The sequence below is a fragment of the Phalacrocorax carbo genome, chromosome 2 (genome assembly GCF_963921805.1).
Source record: "Phalacrocorax carbo chromosome 2, bPhaCar2.1, whole genome shotgun sequence".
NCBI classification, from domain to species: Eukaryota; Metazoa; Chordata; class Aves; order Suliformes; family Phalacrocoracidae; genus Phalacrocorax; species Phalacrocorax carbo.
Window position 1 is genome coordinate 77,119,404 of NC_087514.1, and position 23,656 is coordinate 77,143,059.

General features: G+C 43.9%; 1 protein-coding gene and 1 long non-coding RNA gene across 3 annotated transcripts in view; one reads left to right on the forward strand and one right to left on the reverse strand.

The window, feature by feature from the left end:
• VWC2 (von Willebrand factor C domain containing 2) overlaps positions 1-18,251 on the reverse strand; it is a 59,550-nt gene extending 41,299 nt beyond the window's left edge. Inside the window, exons 1-3 of one of the 2 annotated variants that reach the window (XM_064443334.1) lie at positions 17,880-18,251; positions 15,926-16,707; positions 9,009-9,138 (exon numbers count right to left, since the gene is read on the reverse strand). In XM_064443334.1, the coding sequence (XP_064299404.1) occupies positions 9,009-9,138; positions 15,926-16,639 (844 nt within the window). In that variant the 5' untranslated portion in view covers positions 16,640-16,707; positions 17,880-18,251. Of the gene's footprint in view, positions 1-9,008; positions 9,139-15,925; positions 16,708-17,504; positions 17,588-17,879 lie in introns of those variants that run through there. The other variant, XM_064443335.1, reaches the window with a different exon arrangement.
• Positions 17,496-23,656, forward strand: part of LOC135311971 (uncharacterized) — a 35,124-nt gene continuing 28,963 nt past the window's right edge. The window contains exon 1 of the long non-coding RNA XR_010371554.1: positions 17,496-17,564. This is a non-coding gene — a long non-coding RNA (uncharacterized LOC135311971). The remainder of the gene's footprint in view (positions 17,565-23,656) is intronic.

A 23,656-nucleotide genomic window follows, 5' to 3' on the forward strand; every position in this document is an offset into this window, starting at 1 on the left:
TAAAGGGTTTTCGTAAATGAAAGAGCAATCATCAAAGCTTCTTTTAGTTGCCTATCAGCTTTGGAATGCTAACCATTATGGTAACTGTGCTGGTAAAGGTAAGGAATTACTTAAAAACTACCGGGTTTATTTTTGAGGTTTTTTGGGGGGGTTTTGTGTTTGGTTTTTTGTGGGTTTTTTTGGTGGTCTGTGTGTTTTTGTTTTGTTTTTTTTTTTTAAATCACTGCTCTACAGTTGAACATGCTCATGGAAGCAAAACCACATGGATAATTACCCCTATGGAAGCAATCCAAAGATTCAAGAAGTAAAAGCTGCTTCCAACTTAAAGATCAAGGTTTTAAATTAGGAAAGCACTTGAGCCTCCAGCTGATAAAGATGTTTGACCTGCTGGGCAAAGATAATCGTCAGGGACTTAATTCAGGACTCTCACAGCACACAGAGTAGGGGAGTTCCCCAGTGCAGTAGTTTGAAAGAGTAAGACGCTATTTAGAGCGACAAGAAAAACAAGCACTGCAATGTTACGAATATTAATAAAAAATACCAGAGGCTTTTAGCTTCTCCCTTACAAACCCACCGTGCCTCTCCCTTCAGAACCCTTTTCCAAACACAGACAGAGGTGCACAAGTCAGCCCCTGGTCAAACTGATGTCAGGAGAGGAAACAGGTTTTCCTGTTCTTCATCAGATCTGTACTCACTTACAAATGCAGTTCAAACAAGACTGGAAGAAAACTTCTGAGATTGCTGTCATGCTCATGTAAGACCTAAGACATATCCCAAAGAATAAGGCGTTACAAGAGTTAAGGCAGACCTTGCATTAGCAATCCTGCACTGTGTGGAAAGGCCATTGCGGTTGCAAAGCACAAAGCAGAAGAGCAAAGTGTTAAGAAATGAAGTTTAACGAAATGAGCAAATTCCCTGCTTCCATCAATCACTAAGTCACCTGGATCAATTCATGTCTTCCTTAACAACTAAACCTTAGCTTCCCGTGAAAAATAAGCAGAGAAAATTACACTGCACTTAGAAGTAAAAGGAGATTTTGAATATATCATTTATCATCAGAGGGATGCACTGCCAATATACTAACATACCAGAACACATTAATACAAGCTTCCACCTCCCCTCAAAGCCAAGCAAACTCTTGGATGCCTCATTTAACATAATGAAATAGCAATGAAAAAACCCAAAGACTATAAAGCAAAACACACAAGGTATATATCTTTCTTCATTGCTCCTTTTAATCACACTGCAAACTACTAAGCAGCCATGTTGTCCTACTACTGTATCACTGTAGCACCTAGCTAGTATATAGTTTCTATTTACAAACAGGATTATCTGCAAAGAATACAACTGAGAGCTCACATAGGCGGTGACAGTGGCTCAGCTAACATCAGGTAATGCATTAACCTGTGGTAACTCAATCTGGAGCAAGACAGGGTTTCAGAATCTAAGAGCTCATAATTTAATCAAATAGTATAGTGTTCTACTGATGGGGAATATCATTCCAAGGATATAGTGTACAGTGAGATGCACATAGGTATTTCAGACCTCAGAATCATATACACCCCTCAAATCTTTGCCAGAACTTCAATTAGTGACACATACAAAATTAAAATAGACATCCAATAGCCAGATGGGGGAGCAAAGTTAACACTGCGCACATTTTCTCAAATGAACAACATAAAGAACAAGACTGGATGTAGGAAAAACTGCAACACCCTTAATGTTAGTTTTCTGCACTTTGTTCGAACACCCAGGAATGAACGCTGGGGCAGCATGTGGAGGAGGAAGGGGACACAGTGTGAACTCCAGGATTTTTATTTTTTTTTAACATCTTACCTATCTCCATATATAAGTGCAAATAAAACTGCAATACAAACCCAGAAAATTCTCATATGAAGAATTTAAAAAACAAACCAACCAAACAAAACCCCAAAGAAACTGACGGCTTCATTTTGAGGAGCACGGATTAGCTGTTTCACTAGAAAACAAGCAAATCCCCAGCTGCATCCTATGTAAAAGAGAAGCTGTCGGGGAAGACAAATCCAGCACTAGCACACTGTTTACTCCAATACCCTGGTGGATATTAGCACGAAGGCACTTTCCTGTCTGAAACATCACCAGCATCCAGGACTACACAGGATGGCAGATACGTGAAACTGTCATGGGGAGCAGCGCAAGGTACATCAGACCTCTCTCTCACCTTTTTGGGTTTGTTTTGTTTTTTTTTTAATACATGACAGTTCAGAAAAGTTATTCTTCTCCCCCCATCCAAGGATTTCAGTGTTTCTTTTTTTTCTATCAGCACAGAGAGCATTTTCATCTTTCTGCTCCTGCAGCTGAAGGGAAACATCTTTTAAGAACCCAGGAACCATGATACGCTGAAGTCCTGCCTCCACCGCGAGGAGCTGCCGGCCTGTTTCCCAGACTCACCTGGGACCCACTGCTAAACAACTGTTTGGGGCACATCGTCACTGACTTTTGCTTCAACCCACAGTAAAGTGACACCCCCTGCAAGCAGTTGCCATGGAAGCGACTGATACAGAATTTAGCTGTGATATATTAGTTAAGCCTGCAGTATCAGGTAAGAGGACAAAAACTGACTGCCAAGAAATGTTTATCAGGCTCACTGTAGCAGCCTGTAATGAGAAAATATTGGAAAGTGAGTTCTGGAAAGCTTACAGGATATACTGCTTTTATATTTTAATAGGCTCTTCTACACCCTCCTACTTAAGTATAAAGTACTACTTTAAATACCTAACACTAGTATAACTTCTGATTGTCCTCATCTGTCTGAACACAATTACAGGATGCTATACACTCAGGGACACTTACTGCTGTCTTTTGGCATCAGAACTCCCCACTGAAAGCATTCTGACTTCTTGGTAAAAAAAAATAAATGCACACAATATGTATATGCAATAAATACATATACACTATATAAATAGATTTGTCCTGGTAACTGATTTAGGCTCGGTATAACTGGACACGTTGCCATGTCTTCAGACAGATTCTTCTCATCCTCTAACAGCTTTCTATGATTAGGAAAAAAAATTGTAAATTGTACATTAAATAAAATCCATTAGAAGAAATAACGTCACCTACCACTACTTAGCCAGCTCAACATGAAAATACCAAGTCAATACTGGACCTCATATGTGTGTACATGCACGCACATGTATGTGAGTTGGAAGGACTATGTGGTTTTGGCACAAGTTTTTGCTCAGCCTGGTTTACAGTGATAATCCACGCACATTTAAACGGGTTCTGATCTAAGTGGAAAAAATGGCACACAAAGAAGATTCTGTGATTTCTGGACAGGAAACACATGTAGCTTGTGTAGACACCAACTTTCCCAGAGTAGAGGAAGAAAATGAGAGGTGAGCAGAGAGATGAAAAGGGTTAAAGGAATTCCTTGAATTAAGATGACACAGTACTTCCCCTCAACTTCATCAACATCAGAAACCAACAACAAAAACTACTGCAACCAGTTTACAAACTTCACCTACCAGATTTGGAAGCCACTTCAAACACCCAGTGCAGCCAGAAATAAGGAGGTCTGATATGCCTTTATTTTCATTAAATAGCTGCAAAAGTATCTGCTGTTTTTTCAACCTACCTGCATATTCACTAGGCAATTTTAATCACATCCAGCTGCTCATGCAACTTTAATGGTGTTTTCCCCCCTGAAACATTAATTCCCCCTGAAACATTAATATTTCCTGGTTACAGTCCCATACTATAAATCATAGTGTGAAATACAGTCCATTAAAGCAGGAATTTTGTGCAGAAGTTTTTGCTAAGCGACTCATGCACACAGAAACATGAAACAAATACTACCCTGCATACACAGGCACTCAAATGCCTGAACTAAACACATCGGAAAGGAACAGATCACATTGGCGCATATGGTATGGGTGGAACTGGGATTAGTTTGAAATAATTTCTTCTTAATTAGATTACTATTTTTTAATGTAAATTCTTTTTTTAATAAATGAAATGCTATTTCAATCTTATAAACTAGAATGGACAATCATTTTATGATTCCCATGGTTTACATCTTTTACATCTAGAAGAGACCACCAAGACCACCTGATTTGACGTCTTTCTTATTGTAGACTGAAGATCCACTCTCAGGCTTTAAAACATCTGGGTCTTCTTTGCTATATATAAATTAGCTGCCAAATCATGATTGAAAAAGGTATTTTAAATGAAAATAGAAAGAGGAAGCGAGGATAATCAAAGGCACACTTTATTTAAATTTCACAGCAAGCAAACTCCTGATGTTTGCAATAGTCCTGACTTGACCTCTACCTGGACAGCATTATTATACTTTCTTCTTTGCTGAGATCAAGGCATACACGGTTGAAGGAATATCATGTTTTATTTAAACACACTGCAGAAGGACATTAAATTTTACAGGTCAGATTCTCCATGATGTTTGAGCACAGCTGGGGCTGCAGGGAAGGGCAAACAGCCAGCTCGCTGCCAAGGTGCAGCTTCCCTCTATCTGCCTGGAATAAGATCCTCAGCCTTGTTATGGCCAGACAGGGCCCTCAGCTCAACAAACCCTCTCTCCAGCTGGATTTTAGAGGGATGACAGATCACAGGGGCTAGGGTACTGCCTCGACCAGCACCATTTTTTAATAGGTTCAAGTCCCGCAACAATAATAATTTAATAGACGAAGTCCCATTGTACCAACAGTCACACAAGGGGACAGCAGCTCTGTCAGCCTCTATCAGGTTTTTGCCCGCCATTAGAGCTCCTTCGCACAGACAGAGGTGCCCACCTGCATTTCAGAGGCACTCTCAAGTCACCCCATGCCTAAACATTGTAACTGTACATAATGGTCCTAAAGCAAGTCTGAGTGAGTCAGCCTCACAGTATGGGTGTACAAAACCACGACCATTTCCCTCTCTGGCCACATCATGTTACACCTGCACCTTGCTAGCAGGAACCCTTTCAACCACGATGCATACATTTCAACCATAACTATTAACCCAAATATGAATTGAGGTCCTGACTCATCCCGCATAAGGCACCTGAAATGACTATATCCAGAGTAAAGTCTCCCCATTGCACAGCCAGTGAGAACAGACAAGACATCCCCTGTGGACGTTACAGTCCTGAGAACACACGTGACCCCCTGGGCATCAGTGCTTGTATTTTTGACAGCGCAGCTACAAGCCTTGGCTGACAGGAGCTCAGCTCTCCCTGCTGCAGACACAGAAACAACACGGACGCACAGACAGATAAATGCTAGGAAGGCACCAGGATCAGCTTCATCTTATCTGAGGCAATCTTTTAGCCATATAATGAAATAAAAATCTCTCGGGGACCTTACAACCAAACAGGTTTTGGTCTAGCAGCCACACCTTCCCTCCCAGGCTCCATGTGGGCTGCAGGCTTAATCTCACCCTCCTGCAAAGACACTAGCGGGACCAGGGCCACCATCAACTGCTTCAGGCAAAGTGGAATTCAGGTGTGTACACCTATTAGGGCTCTAATACTGGAAACAGAAGTGGAACAGACAACCAAGGTAATTTAAGCTGGCAAGATAATTCACTTTCAGTACTACCCCCCACCCCCTCCCACTGCCCCAAATGAATCGGTGACAAGTGCACAGCCTTTTCCTAGCAGAAAGGGAACTGTATGCCAACTATCTTTACCTTTCACTCCACACAAACTGTAGAAATGTCTGTACCCAGTTCTGAGCTTACTGACATTGCTGTGAACAGGGACAGCTTCCACAGAAGTAACTATATTGCTAGTACTGTAATGCAGGATGGAGATCTGAATTAGGCACCTGTTACTTAATGCAACTCTCAGAAGTCAGATTTAACTTTCTGGACATATTTTCTTGTTGCTACTGCTGTTGGTTACCAAAAGCATGAAGCTCAACATGTCAACCCACACAAGAAGAAAGCCTCTCCACCATTCCCCTCTGTCCCCACCCTGCTTCCTTGCAGGGCACGTGTGTAAGATAAACACAAACAGCTCCCTTAGCTGTACCTACCTGAGACATAAAAAAGAAGGAAAATTCCCCTCACCCCAAGATTTTCTCAGTGAAGTGTCAATTTTTATCCCTTCTATTGACTACTTTTTGGAGCAGATGCTTCTTTCAAGTACTCCCTGTCCCTGCCCACAAAGAAGAAAATAACATCAACTATAGAAGTATCTAGTCTCCTTCTTGAAAGTTGGGATGTGATATAGAAGATTATTAAATCCTACACAAAAGACTGTTCTTTGCTCTGCAATCTTTTCATTCACTACTTATTTCATTCAAAGTAAGTATGTACCTATGCATGTGCAGTTGTGTAAGCCTGATGGGTGGTTATCTATCTGTCCCTCAACTGAACGGTTGCCAGCACTTTTGGGGAATCGTGGATGTCAGCTACACCCTCTTCTTCCCACAAGTCAAAATGCACAGTGTCTCACACCCGCCAAGAGACTTAATTTCAAATAATGGCAGGCTTTCACTAGATATCCTCCATAATTCTCAACCAGGCATTTGTATGTGGTCTTACCAGTGATGGATGTAGTTGCTTAGCCCTGACCCTGTTGGTTCACTGCCAGCAATCTGCAAGCCGGGCAAGCTGGGAAAGTCTTGTATGTTATGAAATGCCAGGAACAGGAGGGAAATCTGAGTTGGATTTTGTGCACTTTTAACACACAAATGCTAGTAAATGTAGAGAACCCAGACTTCACTTCCCACCCCTTCTTGCTCCACCGAGGGCAGGATGCAGAGCACGACAGCAGTCACCCCACTTACATGCTTTCCACAGCTCCACCTTTCCTACCACTCAGGTTATGCGGCTAAGCTCCCTGTACATCACCCAAACTCTTTTGGGTCACTAACATGATGTCACTGATGTCATCTCTGCAACGATCAACCCTGAAGTACAACGTGATGACTATTTCTCCGATTCACATTCACAGCACGTTTGTTCCAGCAGGCTTGAAAATGAGGGGATGAGGCAGGCTAGGTTTTCCTGCTCAGTAGGTTTTTGCTTCAATCTAATTAAAAACATTCAGCAATTCACTGAAGTTCCTCGCAAACTGCGCGTGTCCCAAGCTTTAAAATAAGCTCTGACAACAAATGGCCTATTTTTTTTTTTAATAAATGCACTCCCCAGATGGAGAGGATTCCTCAGAAATTTATTTGCAATACTGTACCGAAGCTGCTGAACCAGAAAAGTCGAGCTTCTTCTCAACTAACTTGTTTTTGTTGTTACTGTTAATGGCTTTTTTCCTCATCTAAAAAGCTAACAAGGAAAGAAAGCCCCTCTTGGTTCTCTGACATGCAGAGAAGTGACCGTACAGCTCACTGGAAACAGTCAGCTCTGGTCATCTTGGTCTGAAACTGGGCCAGGGATACTAGCTTGTGGGTATACTCAAGCAATATGCAATTAATATTGGTGATTCAGATGCTGAGGAACAAGACCACCCTTTTCCTGCAGGCAGAACTCGGGTAGTTCAGCTTTAGCATTCAGAAAGGGCAGCCTCCTCACAACTAAGGCATGTTGATGCATGATTTTTCAAACAGGCCCTGTTTCTGGGAAACGTCAGGGGATCTGTGCAAACAGCCAAGCCAAGCCCCACGCTGCCACACCACCTTAATTCAAAGGCAAGCCACTGCTCAGTGGTGGCCACCGCTGTGCATTATGATGACGCTTGTGGTAGAACATGCACCAATGGAAAGTCAATCCAGCTCCAAACTGTTAACACCACTGGAGAAATTCAGTGAGAAATACTATGCAAACTTCAAGCATTATGCTTGTAACTCCATCCCCAGTACTGGAAATAGACTCTTTGCCTGCCAAGAGTCACTCCAACCTGGGGAACTGCTGCAGAGCGTGGTGGACACAAAAAGCCTGTAAGCATGTCAGAAGGCTTTTGCCATCAAACAAGTACTAAAGGATCCTCCAGATTGGCTAACTATCATATCACCAGCTCCCAAATTCAGCCTTTTTCAGGAAGTGTCCCTAAATGCCTCAGAAAATGCCTGTCCTCATCTTCATATGCAGAGTGCCCTTAAGCTGTACAGCAGAGAACAAATTCCTTCAGGGTTGTAACAACTAATTAAGGGATGTGAAGCAATTACTTTTATATCCATACAAATGAAACTCCTCCAATGCAATTAACTATCCCTTATCATCTACTGTTGAATTTGTGGAAAGCATATGCTGTACGCTCTCTCCTCCCCTAGCTTTTCCACAATTTTAATCAGTTTGTTTTAGCTAATGTAATGGAACCCACCTATTCTAGAGAAATAATATATGGTTGCAAATCATCTGATTATTTTTATATATCTTTTTTTCATTTAAAATATAATTTCATTTGAGATTTTGCAGCTTTCATTTTTATTAACAAATTATCATTTCTTCTTTATAAGTGATGAGCTAGCGTGTCATGTAATTTTTTCTTCTAAATAGACCAAGACTTTGATCTAATGCAAGCCCTTGCTGGCAGTAGAGAGACTTTCTGTCTAATTTAGTTACGAAAAATATTCAATTAAACTTGGGAGTTTAATTCATTTAGTTATGAAAATTAAATGAGCTCAATAAGGTACATTTGATTTGCCTCAGGAAAACATAAAAAAATGAAGATAAGAATCTCTGAAACAGGAACAAATAAGAAGGGAGAACATAAGTAACTTTTACTGCTCACGTTGAAAGGCGGATAAAATGAAGAGCCTGAGTTCTGGTTTGCGTGCCTATATAAACACATATCCACAGTAAGTTCATGCAACATTTATATTCAGAAGCCATATGAATATCACCCCAATTGTCTCCAGGGTAACAAAACCCCATCTAGGTCATAATTGAGTCCACCCCAGTCAAGAGAAGATCGGGCTTCTCACACTGGGAAGACACCACCCACGGAAAACTCTTCTCCATCTCCGATTGGGGAAAAAGGAAAATATCAGAATTATTTTTCAAAACCTAGAGCAGAGCATCATGGATCCCTCCAAGAGAAGCCCCTTTCCAGTTCTGCAGCCATCACTTACCATTTTTGCAGATAGGACAGCACTGATCGGGCTCGTACACCGGATCCACGCACTCTGTCTGGGGACAAGCTGAGACAGTGCACAGCACCTCACCATTGGCTTCACAGCGACACCTCTCACATGGAGAAACCTGAAACACAAATCCAGTCACCTTTTAACTCTTTCACTTAATGCTCTCCTGAAGCATGCAACGCCTACTTTCCCAACTGCATTGTTCTTTCCTTCACCCTTTTTCCCTCCCCCCTTTAAAAAAAGATGCTTTTTGTGGTCTGTGAAGCTGGACTCCTGCAAAGTTACAGAACTGAAGCAGAAAAAACCCCACAGGTTCAGGTCTGAACCTGTGCCCCAAATGGGAAAGTCAAAGGGATCTTGGGAACAAGAACATTTTAGACTTTTAACACAAATGAAGCAAAAATTTCCCTACCATATTACTAATGAACTTCAGGGAAATTAGATTCATAATTTAGCTGAAAACTGGTTTAATTCAATTAGAGGTTCAAAAACTAATTGAGCACAAAGTATTGTGTTTAAAGAAGAAAATTTTGCTAAACGAAATATGAAACTTCCTTAATGGAAATCCTTACTGCAAATTTTCCAGGTTTGAAAGCTTTTTGGTAGCAAGAGGCTGCATTTTACTGAAAATTACCATTTTCAAAGAAAGGTCAGGAAAAAAACCAGCTTTTGAATTCAGGTATTTCCCATAGGTTATTTGTATTTAGATCATTCTTGTAACACTTGTAACTCTCTGAAAAGAAATTGCAATTCAAAGAGAGGGGTGAAGCAAAATACAGGTCATCCTTTTCACCTACTGAAGTGTTACTGGTTTTGAAGAACTCTACAGAATAGGAGTACCATGAGGTAATTACCTGAATGACCTACTTCAATGAAATTAATTCCAAACAAAACAGCATCAAGACCCTACTTAGGAAAAAATGGACTTTAAAACGTCTGCATTTGTCACATGTACAATTCCAGCTGTCCTCTTCAGTGTTCCTGACCAGGCGCTGCACGTTTGCACCGCGGACATCCATCCTCATACCACACAAGTTGCTGGGGGCAGAGGGAAGCAAGGGTGCTAAAGAGCAATAAATGGTATACTGTAAAGCTCATTGCTGTACTCCAAAAAAAGCCACACTGGCATCCATCCTCAGAGAGCAGGATGGAAATGCAGATGAATGTTATTACCAGTGATCCTCTAAATCCACAGTCTGTGCAGATTCTAGGTTTAAGGACGAGCTAATTTTTTTTGAGAGGCTTTTTGGTTCCAGATTCCAGTTGATGTCAAACAACCACATGTTGCATTTCTCCAATAAAAGCAGAGTATCCTCAAATCTAAACCAAATTATTCTTCGTGAAGAATCATCCGACATCTAACTTGCGGATCACCTGGTTTTTTCTTAGGCAGCCCATCACATTTTTCCTCAAATCCATTCTCTGCTTGCTTGCCTCTTTCACACGCTTCTCACTTCCGAAGTTCAAACATGCTGACGCTTGCACAGCATCATCTCCAACTAAGTGCTCATCCATGCTTTGCCATTTCTTTTCCCACCTGCCAGTGCTGTTATTCGCTTATGCGCTCGCATATCTTTTCACGCTGTCCCCTCTGCTTAGAAAGCCTAAATAGGGTCTCTTGCTGTGTTGCTTTCTGCTTTTATTACTATTATTTATTTCAGGCTTCCTCTGCCAGCTACTCACTTCTAGTTCTCTCTTTGCTTTATACTCTACCCAGGATAACACCACACCATATATTTATAAAATGCTACAAGGAGGCTGACAGCCCCATACTGCAGATTTTTATTGCAGGCTTTGGGACAAGAACTTTGTCCTGTAATTGTTTATAAACTGCCACGTTCACTTGCTGAGCTGGAGTGTCAGCGGATGAGGAGGTTTCTGATCCAGTGTTCACAGTCAAGAGAAGCTCACCTGAACTGCATGTGAAATTTTGAGCATCAGCAAACCTGAGCTCCTAAATATCTGCAAGTCAATAGTAAGAATCCTTCCCTCTGGAGTTATATCCAGAAACAACACTTCCTAAGTTACGAAAACATGCTGTTTGGGGAGGACTGGAGGGGTTTTTTTGTTAACTAATCCTACTTGATGAATGCTGCTAGAGCTCCATTCCAAGGATCAGGATCAGCCAGGCAAACCTATAGCTTTCAATTGCTTTCAACATTTTTTGCCAACACTTGAAGAAGATGTGAATTTGCCAATGCTCACAGTTCAATGAGACCAGTAACTACAACACAGATATTCCATCTCCCAGGACTCCACTTAGTAGCTGTGCCATTCAATATTAGAAGTGATGTAGAAACTAGAGTATCTGGTGATAATCAGGAAACAAGACAGCACACAGATGTTATTCCTAAAATCTCTCATCCATAAAATTTAAACATATTCTAATTAAGTAGGTTGTTTACTAGAATTCCAGATTTGACAGAAGCCTAAAATTCCTAGAACAAGAAGCCATTTAATGAAGCATTGAAAATACTATTGAATGAGAAACAAAATTGATCTAATCTTTATCTAATAACGATAATTCAGAATAATCCATTTCCATCCTGTACAGCACATACACTTGAAGGCTACATCTTTCAGGAACAGAGTACGCTGTTAATGTAATACTGCAGTCATGAATATCCTTCCTGTGTAAATAGATCATGGGATTTCAGGGGAATAACTATAGTACACTTTTAAGAAGTACTGTCATCTGTACAACCCACCAATATGAGTAATGGTAGCAGAGTTAAGGAAGGTCTCCATGTGCTTATTTCTCCAAAGCTCTTTTCAGGCATGTAAGTGAACCTCAGTGGCTGTTAAAATTATATTAGTGTCAACCTTTATCTGCTCATCTTTGGACTAAAGGGTAGTGTATTGCTTTTTATATATCACCAGGATGTAGCAGGAACTGCAGAAAAAACCCACTTTTTTTCACATCTTAATGGCAGCTTAATACCAGGAGACATAATCATCACTAGAGAGAGACATACACACAATAAGACAGTGTTTATATCACAACAGCTAAGTAAATCAGAATGAAAAGACATATTTGGGCCTTGATTTCCTCTCCTCTACTCCTATAATGTAAGCACATTACCTGCAGTGCAGTTCATAGTGGCAGCCAATGCAATGAACATCCCACTTGTTCATCTGGGAAATGACCAGCCCAGCAGCACTCACGCTTAGCACACCTGACATAACTAGGCTGGACTGGAAATAATGCGACCTATCAACCTCTCTCTGAAGACTAATGATACCACATCTCTGTGGTCTGCAGACAAAGCTATTAACTCTACCGCAGCAGCAGTTTTACCTATGCAAAAACTGTGGAAAGACAATGAGAGGCACAGAAGTCTTAAGTATTCACCAGACAGCTGTAAAACCTTCAGAAAATAGAGTACAGAGCAAAAAAAAAAAACCAACAAAAAACCCCCCACCAAAATCCAACTTCTTTAGAATTGTTTAAAGGGAAGTTTATGAGCAGATGTATAAATGGAGTTGCAGATGTTGTAAAAAAGCAAACACACCATTGTGTAAACAGGTAGATTTCCCACTAGTGGAGCATGAAGAAAATTGTAGCTTAGTAGGGGTAGTAGGTTTATCCAGCAACTTAGTGTAAATTGTCATAATTGACACCTCATTTGCACTCATTGAAGTTCCAGTCCAGAGTAATTTGAGCTTTCTCTTCCCCCGTTCCACATGCAGAACTTTAATTAAAAAACAAAATAAACTGAAAACAAGCCAAGAAAAATCTGAATTAGAAAAATATATATAACCTGCATTTGATTCCTTGAGCCTTGAAACATCTAAATTAAAAAAAAAAAAAAAACAAACAAAACAATCATAATCCCAAAGTGATTTGCTATAGTGCTAGAATTTTTATTAATATTCCCTTGCCACTTACACCACTCAGGAGAACACAAATGGGGTTAGGCTGACAAGAATAAGCATACCAGGCTTGGTTTTACTTCTCTACGCCTTCAAAATACCACAGATTATTCAAAATCCATTTGGGCTTGTTGACTTCCAGATTTCCAAGTTATTCACAAGAAATACAGATTTTGGTAGCAGAGAAATTCTAAACAAAACACACGAAGCAACAACTTCCACAAAATGTAGGTCCTTCCCAAACCATGCTACACTTCTGAAGAGAATTTATGGTACTTGAAAGACTATCACTTTTAAGTCAGCCTGCATTTTCAAATCTTTCAAAACTTTCAAATCTTACAGTAGTAAGACTGAAAACATCTAGCGGAGCGCATGCTCGGCAATCTCCAGCTCCAGTGCAGAATTTTATCCTCATTGCATTTCACCAACCAAGGCTTCTGCTCCCAGTTCCACTCATATGGATGCTGTGATCCCTCTGCCATCCTGCCTCATGATACCCACAGGAGAGCAGAATGGTGCTGATGGAAACAGCTTTATGAGACCTCACCCTTCCCCCACACCTGTGTTGCGTTTAGTGTCGACATCCGTGTTCTTGTTGAAAAGGGAAAAATGCGTGCTTACACGCACTCAGGCAAGGCCTGCGGGAAGGACTCTGAGTCAAAGAAAGGCATCAAACCTCCCATTCGCTAGCACACTCAGCTTCCGAGGTAGCACTGGCCCCGTTCACGGCAATTTTTTGCCATGCCAAGCCATACATGAATTTGATATAAGCAAGCTCCCAAACATGCATGCGTATTTATACATCTGTACATAAATGTTGTGCAGATAATGTCATTAAAAGTTAGGAGGTCACCTTTTTCTGTCTTCAGTGATGTCTGGTACTCTTTGCCACAAAAAGTAGGTGCAGGCAGAGAAAAATCAGATTGCTAACCATTTATAACTCCTTTCCTGACTTTAATGAAGAGGTGGCATATTAGTAACCTCTCTAAGACCATCAGCTTTAAACTTGTAAAATGCCTTTGAAACCGTGTGCAGTTACTTGCATTTGCAATCGCTTCCACTGAGCAGCAGCAACCTGACTACATCTGTGCCTTACCCCACCAGACATCTCCACTGACTGCAGTGGCACAGGCAAACAGCTACATTTACAGTTTTGTGCTCACAATATTGGAACCAACGTTGAAGCCGAACTGAAAACCAACGTCCTCACACGCCAAAGTAAACAGGCTGCAGTTCCCCTGCTAACTGCATCGGCCACTTTCCCTGTGCATCCCAAGCAGGCATCCCTTCTCCCTCGTGTTTCCAAAGCTGGCTAACACAAAGCAGTAAGGGAACCAATGTTTCATTACAGGAAGGTATCAACACAAGGGCTGAAGGCTGAATGGGGTTAAAAAGAAAACTGAAAGCCAAAGTCTTTTCAGAACGTTTCTGTAAATGTCACCATTCAGCACTCCTTTTTTTATCAAAGCTGCCAGCCACGTCCAAATGTGACAGGGAGCGCTACAGTTTTATCCTCTCACTACACGCCTAACACAAGAAGGTATATTAGGCTTGCTTTACAGCCATTAATACTACAACACTGTATATAGGCAAAGAAGTGCAACTCGTTAGAAGGGTGTGGGGGAGAAGCCTCTAAAACTTTGATATGGAGACCCACAGAAACTGTGTTCAGAAGCATCACTGTTTTGACCACCCCTCAGAATTAACTTCTCTGGAAAAGGAAGGATCTCACAATTCATCTCCAAAAGGTCTTACCAACTAGCCGCTATTAAAAGTACCTTCTCCCTCTTAAAATAGAAAGCTGCCACCCTGAAGCTGAATGCAGTCCTTGAGGGTGACATGGAAAAAGGAAGGATGATACGATGCTTTCTGCCATGCTTTGAAAAATCACTGATGATCTTCACGTTACCGCCTAAAGAGGACAAGGGGAAACACTGTGATTTATCCTGGAGAGAGTAATTCTGCTCCTTTATTTATTTGTTTACTTTCAAGAAGTTGAAGAACGTGGAAAGACATTATGAATCTAAGTTAAGTTTCTAAGAACACACAAATACCACAGAGAGCAGAGCAGAGGTGGCAACTTATTTACAGCCTTCACAAATACAGTTTCTTTTTCTCCATCCTGAGAGTGGCTCAAGCTGCCAGGACCCTGAAATGGATTTCATACTCCCCTCAACATATTCAGCTCGAAAATCCCAGGTATATTCAGAAATGGGTTTTGAACCAGCCCTGTACCTAACAGCCACTTGCAAGCAAATTCTTACAGCCTGTTGGCAGATCTCAGCCACAATAATATACTAAAGGGAAAAAGGCAAGCTAAGCAACCAGGGAATTGGCCTCAACTCCAAAACTTTTCAGTGCACTGCACCAAGTTGCATTTTCAGTGATAACGACCTTGCACGGTGGTGCTAAAAAGGCCCTTCTCTAAAAGGTTTTCCCTAAGCATAAAGCTTTTCAAGTCCGATGTTTAGGTATCACTGTAATTCAGACTGCAAACCATGCTCTTACTAAAAAGAGGGCCCACAGTCATTTTGAGGAAAACAAACATTACGCAACCTTGGCAGCACAGTTTAAACAGCAAGAAAGGAAAAGAGAAATGCCTGTTAGGAAAAAGGTATCATCACACACTGATTCCTAGGAACAGAAGTCAGCCCACAAAACCCTGCTTGATGCCTGCACGGTACAAGTTCCACAGTTAACAGTTAAATAAGGAAGCAAATGTAAAATGCTGGAAATTCTCATAAAATCCACATCACCGCCCAGGTAGCATCCTTTCAAATAGCATATTTTACTGTAAATACCAAAGGAATTAATAAAGATCAGCACCCTCATTTAAAAATGTTACAGTACCATAGAGCAAGAAAGGTCATGTTTAAGGAGAATATTTTATAGCACTGCAGAAGCAGTATTAACACAGAAATGAAAAGGGGAGGGGGAGACCCAGAAGGACCTCTGAGAAAGCCACTGAAGAACACAACGCCCCTTTAAATGACAGACGGACCCACAAGACGACTTTCAGCTTCAGCCCTTACCATGAACTCCTCTAGGGTCTGGTAGGTTTTCCCTCGAAACTCGCAGTAGTTCTTCCTCTCCTTGCACTGCGGGCAGCACTGCGTGGTGTCCACATGGACGCACCGAGGGTGGAGCCTGGGGCACTCGGGCTGTATGCACAGCGGGCCCTCTTCGGTGCACAGGCAGGGGCAGGCAGAGGGGCCCGGCGCAAACTTCTCCCCGATGGCATAGACGAAGCCGCTCTCGTCCACGCAGCCTTTCCCACGGTAGTCTGGATAGGCGTACTCCTCCGGAGGCTCGGGACTGACGCTCGCAACAGCTTCTGGGAGAGGCAAATCTTCAGCCACCTGAGGTTCCTCGGGAGCGGCATCCCTTTGCTCTTGCATTTGAATGCTCCCGGATTTACTGCTCGTCCCCTGGCTGTTCCAAGCCTGCTTTTGCTTAGTCCAAGACTCCTTGTTCGAGTAGTTCCTGTTTCCTTTGCTCTTCCAATCCCTGCTACCCTCCTCCCTCCCGCTCCTGCCGATCTCATTCATTTTCCCTGGGCCTGTCTGGCTCTCCCTTGTAGATGTGTGATCCCTCTTTTCCTGGCTCGCCTTTATCTCCTGTTTGTCTTGAGCCTTGGCCAGTTTTTGTACAGGTATGGTGGAGCTACAGAGGGCAACCATGAGGCAGCAGGTTACGAGAAGAGAACTAGAGAGAGCTCCAATTGCCATTGCAGTAGAGCTGGGCATCACCTACTGCATCCCACAGGGGACACTGCATTCACACCGGAGGGAAGCACTTCACAGATCCACGGTCCCTAGAAAGAGAAGGATTAGGAACACTTCAGCTTCTGCACCTCTTCCCCCCCCACCCCGTCTCACCGATGCAACATCTCAAACAATATGCAACCTGTCTCGGTAGTTTATGCAAAAGGCAAACAACAGCCTGGTGCTGCATCCCTCCTCCTCCTCCCCCGCTCTGCCAAGTCTTATAAATAGCAGGGCTCTGGACATGGACTGGGTGTCTTCAGCTCTGTGCGAGCACCACACAGAACTCTGGGGAGTTAGGATTTGCAAAAGCAGGGGCGTGCAAAAACCAGAACATTTGGGGGTTGTTTTTCCTCTCGAATACCAACACGTGAAAGAGGATGGATGCACGCTGAATTAAATGGAGCTCCCCAAAACACAGCAGAGCCCGGAACAGAAATCACCCAATTGATTCCTACTTGCTGACTACAAGCACGATGATTTTCATTAACCTGTTATTCAGACTGAAGCATGCTGTTGTTCGGGGTTTTTTTTTGGTTTTGGTTTTTGTTGGGTTTTTTGGTTTTTTTTTTTTAACTACCCACCAGTGAGCACACTTCTGTTAAAGACAACTAAAACCACGCACGTTAAAGCGAGCAGAGCCAAACTACCTCTCTTCGGAACTACCTAAACAAGCACGCAGCACCTCTTCCTCCCCGTATTTTAAAGGCAAAGCAGAGCCCTTAAGAGTTTCCGCCGCAAAGGCTCGCTTAACCCCCATCCTCCAGGAGTTCAGCAACGCTCCCGGCTCCTCTCCTTAACACACTGCACACTAAATCGGAAAAAAAACCCAGCCCAGCATACGTACACCGCTCCGGCCACGACGAGCAAAGGCGCTCCAGGCTCCCGGCACGGCCCCACCTCCGAGGTACCGCTCCTCAAAGCCATTTAAAAGCCTCCCCTCTCCTCCCTGCCCGCCTCCCCCGGCCCTCACCGGCGGCGGCACCACCGGCACCGCCACCGCCACCACGGCGGGGCAGTGCGCTCCGCCCGCCGCGGGGGAGCGGGGGCACCGCCACGCCTGCCCAAACTTTCCAGCGGGCCGGGCAGCGCCGCCCGACCCCCTCCATGTGCGGTGGGGTGGGGGGAGAGCAGGGGCCAGCCCCTTCCCCAGCCCAGCAGGTACCCCCTCCCGCCGCTCCCCCTCCCCGCCCCGCCGTGGCCCGGCCCGTCGCCTCCCTACCTGCGCCGGAGCCGGGCTCAGCCCCGCCGGCGGCTCGGGGCGGCGAGCCTCGCCCCCCGCCCGGCTCCCATGGCGGGGCTGCGGCCGGCCGGCGTCGGCTCGTTGCTGCTGCCCACCCGCCGCCGCCGCCGCCGCCGCCGCGGACCTGCAGAGGCTGGCAGCGCGGCGCGGCGCGGCGGCCAGCCGATCCGGCCCCGCCGCCCCGGGGGCGGGCTCCGCCGCGGCCCCCGTTTCCCTCACATGGCGGCCCTGCGCCCCCGTCCCCGGGGGCGGCGGCAACGCGGCAGGACGGGGGCGCCCCCCCCACCCCCCGCCTCCCTCGGCCGCCGGGCCGGGCGCAGGGCGCGGTGCGGGGAGGGGACTCGGCGGGGGGCGGCAGCGCCTGGCGCGGCCACGCAGCGCCCCTGCCCGCCCCTTCCCCGTGGGAGGGGGGGGACACAAACCCACTCGTCCCGCAGGGCTCCGCGGCGGGACCGCTCCGGGCCTCGCGGCGGCGGCGGCGGGAACGCGGGGGGGGGGTGGGGCGAGGAGCGGCTGTCGGGAGGGCACGCAGGGCAACGCGGGCTCGTTTGGGGTCAGCCCCGCACGCCGCGGGCTGAAACTTTTGCCGGTGTTACGGGCGTCAGCTCGGGACGCGAGCTTCGCGCTCGGCCCGCGCAGAGCCCCGATGCGGCGGGGATGGGCGCGCTCCCCGCTGTGCCGGACCCGCGGCCCAGGCTGCCTCCGCCGGGGGCGGGGTGGTAGGTGCCTGGCTGGCCCAGATGGACACCCACCTGCCGAGCCCAGCCCTGGGCGCCGGCGGGGGCGGTTAAGCCGCGCTTAAGCGGGGCAGCGCAGGCTGTGCTCCTCTCTGCGCACAGTGCAGCCTTAGATGACTCTGCTGTCGCTCCCTCCTGCGAGCCCTTTCGAACAAAGAAGTGGTACGTGACTTAATAGTTGAGATATTTACTTGTGCTTTTGAGTGGCCAGTGAACGCTTTTGCACTTAAACATAATTGTGTTTTCCTCCTTAATACTTTTTGATGCAGAAAAAGGGACAGAACGGTCTATTATAAAGCTGATGGCCAAAATACAGATAGTCACGCTGTTGGGACAGAAACGCAAAAGAAAAGCTAGAGGTGCTCCAAAACAAGAACTTGGAACCCAAAAGGTTATTTATTTAGGAATTTATTTCTTTTTAAGCTGCATTAGATGACATACCAGTATAATCATCTTCTGTGAGTTTTGCTTTACAGATGTTCTAGAGCAGTCCCAGCTGCACTAGCCCTCCTACTGCAGTAGCTCTTCAGCAGCCTTCTGTGCCCCACTTGTGGCTAGGGCTGGATTTCCCAAAGTACTTGGTACTATAATGGAAATTTTTAGGCTAGGTAAAATTTTCAGGGTTTGGATTTTTTTTTTTTTTCGTTAAAATGGTAGTGCTGCAATACTCAGGAGAGCAATGAAAACCTCCTGGATAGTAATGTTTTACTGTTAAGTGCCTTCACAAGTGCCTGTTATTTGTGAAAACCCAGACACTTAAACTCCTCCACAGGAGGATGCAGGTGCTAAACTCTTTTGGCTGCTGGATTCTCACTATAAACATCTATGAGTCCTGCCTGGTTTACAAAATTATTTCTATTGACACCATCTCTCATCTCTCAGTCAGATAATCACCAGCTAAATAATGGTTTCATCTGAGGTTTTAAAATACAAGACTAAAGTTATGAAGGATGCAAAGAAATAAAATGTTTCCATAGGTTGCACTAGTCACATGAAATTCCAAATTCCTATGGGGTTTCTAGATGAAGTCTTACAGAGTTAAGCTAGACCTTTCTCATTACCTGCCTAATAATCATTAAGAACTATTTGCCTTCAAATTACCGTCTCATCACCTCTGATTAAAGAACTGAATCTTTGCCTTTTCTAGAAACAGGACTTTTATGCCTTATATAGCTTAAACCCTGCGGTGGGGTGAGCAACCAGTACACCACATCACTAATTCTAGAAGAACAACTTGAATGACCATCCTTAGTGTGTGTTCACAAGCCCATAAGCTTTGCTGTCAAGCAGCAGCTAGTTGTGGCTAGAGCAAGACAGAAGGAAACAGGGGACTTGGGAAGGCAACACTACATCTGTGATAAAGAAGAGAGAGAAGCTAATTTGTGGTTCTGACATTTTCACGTGTTACCAGGTGAAACTTTGGTACAAAATCTGAGATCTTCAGCATCCAGGACTCACTTTGGAGGAGCTCTGCCTCTCCCAGACGTAGTTACGTAGCACATGGATCAGCTAGGGCTGAAGGTTCAAGATACCCCTGTGTAACAAGAAGGGCAAAGCCTTAGAGCACTTTCATAGCAACCAACTGCAGCTCAACCTAACCTTCTTGGTAAAGTAAGAGGTAAATACTCTAATTTATTTTTCTAAAAGATTCCTCATTAGACTTCAGCTTCTTTTTATTCAGATTCATAAGTATATTAAGTGATGGTTTGTACCTGACGTTAGGACCCTTACAAAACTGACACCTGACTACTTCATTAGTGTCATAGTATCAAATTGCAACATGCTATAGTCCAAATGGTCAAAGAGCAGATATGTAAGAAATGTTTGGGGTTTTCTTCAGTGTGACTGCTGAACTAGGAGAAGAGAGAAACATGAAAGTCTGTTATTTGAAGGCTGCTTTTCACAGTGTCTTTAATGTGAGTTTTATACTGCTGGTATAAGACCCTGGAGACTGTAGTCCTTCTGTTTATTCACAGGATAGACACCGCATAAAAGCACAGGTCTGAGTTTCCCCACTCTGTTCTCCCCCCAGGCAACAGCAGCAAGGACAACTGTGTCTCTGGATAAGAATCAAATTCTGCATCCCATTCAAGATGCCTTCCCTTCTGCTGGGTCTTGTCTGCGTGATGAGAACTTTACAGTAGCTAAATCAGAGCTGCCATGTTCATAAAATGGTCTGCACTGGGTTTAGCTTAATTTTACTAGGATGCAGTTAAATGGAAAACAAAAAGGAACTCAATAGCTGAAATAAAAATGGTGCTGGCAAGAAATGACTGAAGTTAAACTGGTGTGATGACCATCTCCATTAGACTAGGCTCAAGACAGAGTGGACACCCATGCTAAAGATAGCTGGCCATCAGTCAGAAAAAAATTCAACATCTACTCTGTGACATTAGGGTGACTGAAATTTTGAAAAATATATTTTAAGAGTGTCCTTGGTGTGAATGACAAGAACCCAAACATAGGATATATCTTTTTATCAAGTTAAAATTGTTTGTCTGCCTGGTTAATAGCAATATAAAACCAAAACCTCACAGCTATGCAGACACTTAATCTGGACATCTAAGAGCACTGAAGACAACAACTTTTAGCCTAATATATGAGTAAAGTGAGGCCCAGGATGTGCACATACTCACCCCAGCATAGGCCTGCAGCCCCCATGCACCAGGGCATCACCTAACATGTGCATCCCTTCACATGATCTCATGCAGGGAGCGTGCCCCATCTCTCATATTTTATTAAAAGAAGTGTCTCCTAGTGTCCTCTGCCTTCAGTGAGAAGACAGCAAGAGAAAAGAGGAGGAGGCTCCATGAGAGCCTGTGGAGCTGGGCAGGACAGGGCAGGGGGGCAGAAGAGAAGCCCCAGAGCAACTGCACAGCATTGGAGGTGTTTAGAAAACCCCACACAATAGCAAGATTGGCTTCGGTGAGAGGGTGTTTGCTAAGCCCTCAGAGAGGACAGTGCATGCTCGGGGGGAGCAGTGCAGCAGGAGGTGTGTGCTGCATGTGCCCGTCTCGGCTCAGCAGCTCTGAAACTCCAGAAGCTGAGAGGGGACAAAACATCCCCAAAGCGTGACTCCTCTGTGAAAAAGGATGGTCATGCCTTTTTATTTTGCTTTGTTTCATTATTCCTCCTGAAAGGAAGAGAGTTGTTATATGAAAGGTATTTTTTATTGTGGTGCTAAAGTGGCAGTTGTTCAGGCAGGTTCACATCACAGCCTTCGAAAGGTAGCAATTTGTAGAATAGTATTAGTCCAGCCATATAAAATAAGGCCTTCAAATAGCAGCCAGTCTGAAGACAGAGACAAAGCCAAGGTACATATTACTCTAACAAATCATGTGGATTTGAAAGGCTTGATTATAAATAAACAGTTTAAACAACTCTTAAAAAAAAGGCAAGCTTCCATAACTATTTTTAAACTAGACTGGCTTTCATCTTTTTGTTTTTATTTGTTTCATTTTCTTTAAGCCACTTGTCAAATGATACTGAACAGGTACTGCTCCAGTTCTTTTTTCACTAGCCTGATGTCTCTTTAGTTGACTGAGAAGTAATTATTGATGAAGTGTTACACAAGCTGCAGTTACAATTGTGTTTTCGTTACTTGTCCTTATATTATTCAGTTTTTCACAGATAACGGTATGTTACAACATTATCTTTCCTGCTTTGCATGCGCAAAACCAAAACTTTAAAAAACCTCTGTTATTTAGAGTTTAGGATCTGTAAATCACAATTTTCATCCTGGGAAATTAATGATTTTTTATTTTAAATTCTACTTATTACTTGTAATGCAAAAAAAATCTCTGTAGACTAGTGGGAGATTTAAACTTTAGAAGTCATAAGTTTATGAAACATCTTTTAAAGGACATTTTTGCTGCTACTGGTTGATGTTTTAAGAACTCTAGCTTATGATTTCTCTCGTTATTAAGCAAAGTGTAAATATAATGGTGTGCTGGTTTGGGCTGGGATGGAGTTAATTGTCTTCTTAGTAGCTAGAATGGGGCCATGTTTTGGATTTGTGCTGAAAATGATGTTGATAATACAGGGATGTTTTAGTTACTGCTGAGCAGGGCTCACACAGAGTCAAGGCCCTTTCTGCTCCTCACCCCACCCCACCAGCGAGCAGGCTGGGGGGGCACAAGAAGCTGGGAGGGGGCACAGCCGGGACAGCTGACCCCAAGTGACCCAGGGGATATCCCACACCATGTGATGTCATGCTCAGCATGTGGAGCTGGGGGAAGAAGAAGGAAGGGGGGGATGTTTGGAGTGATGGTGTTTGTCTTCCCAAGTAACTGTTGCGCGTGATGGAGCCCTGCTTTCCTGGGGATGGCTGAGCACCTGCCTGCCCATGGGAAGGAGTGAATGGACTCCTTGTTTTGCTTTACCTGCGTGCACAGCTTTTGCTACCCCTATTAAACTGTCTTTATCTCATCCCATGTGTTTTCTCACTTTTATCCTTCTGATTCTCTCCATGGTCCCACTGGAGGGGGGGAGTGAGTGAGCAGCTGTGTGGTGTTTAAGCTGCTGGCTGGGGTTAAACCATGGCAAATGGAAATAAAATACTTAATATTTTTTTTTATTTTAAAATATCCTAATTAAAAGTATTCATAACAAGGCTTGTTCCAAAATGTGGGAAAGACTGGTTTTGTTTAAAACAGCTCAGAAAAGCTCTCTTTCTGTGAGGAGATCAATTTCTCTCCCCTGTGAGCTCTGAGGAGGATCTAATGCATGTATTCCACCTCAGTAACGGCCCCGCTCTAGGTCAATGAAAAAGAGAGGGAAATACATTTTTTGTATATGAGATGTCTACAAGTTCTACAGCTTTAAATCACTTTTCTCACGTGCCTGTTGCATCTCTAATGGAGGTTTTGCCAATATAAACTTCAGAAAAGTGTTATTACCATCTTAACAATAGTTAAATAACAGTAAAAAATGCATAGTGAAACCTTTAGAGAGTGAGGAGGATGCAATTCAGGACCTGTGCATACAGGCTTATTCTGAGGAAAAATAATTGTCTATTCA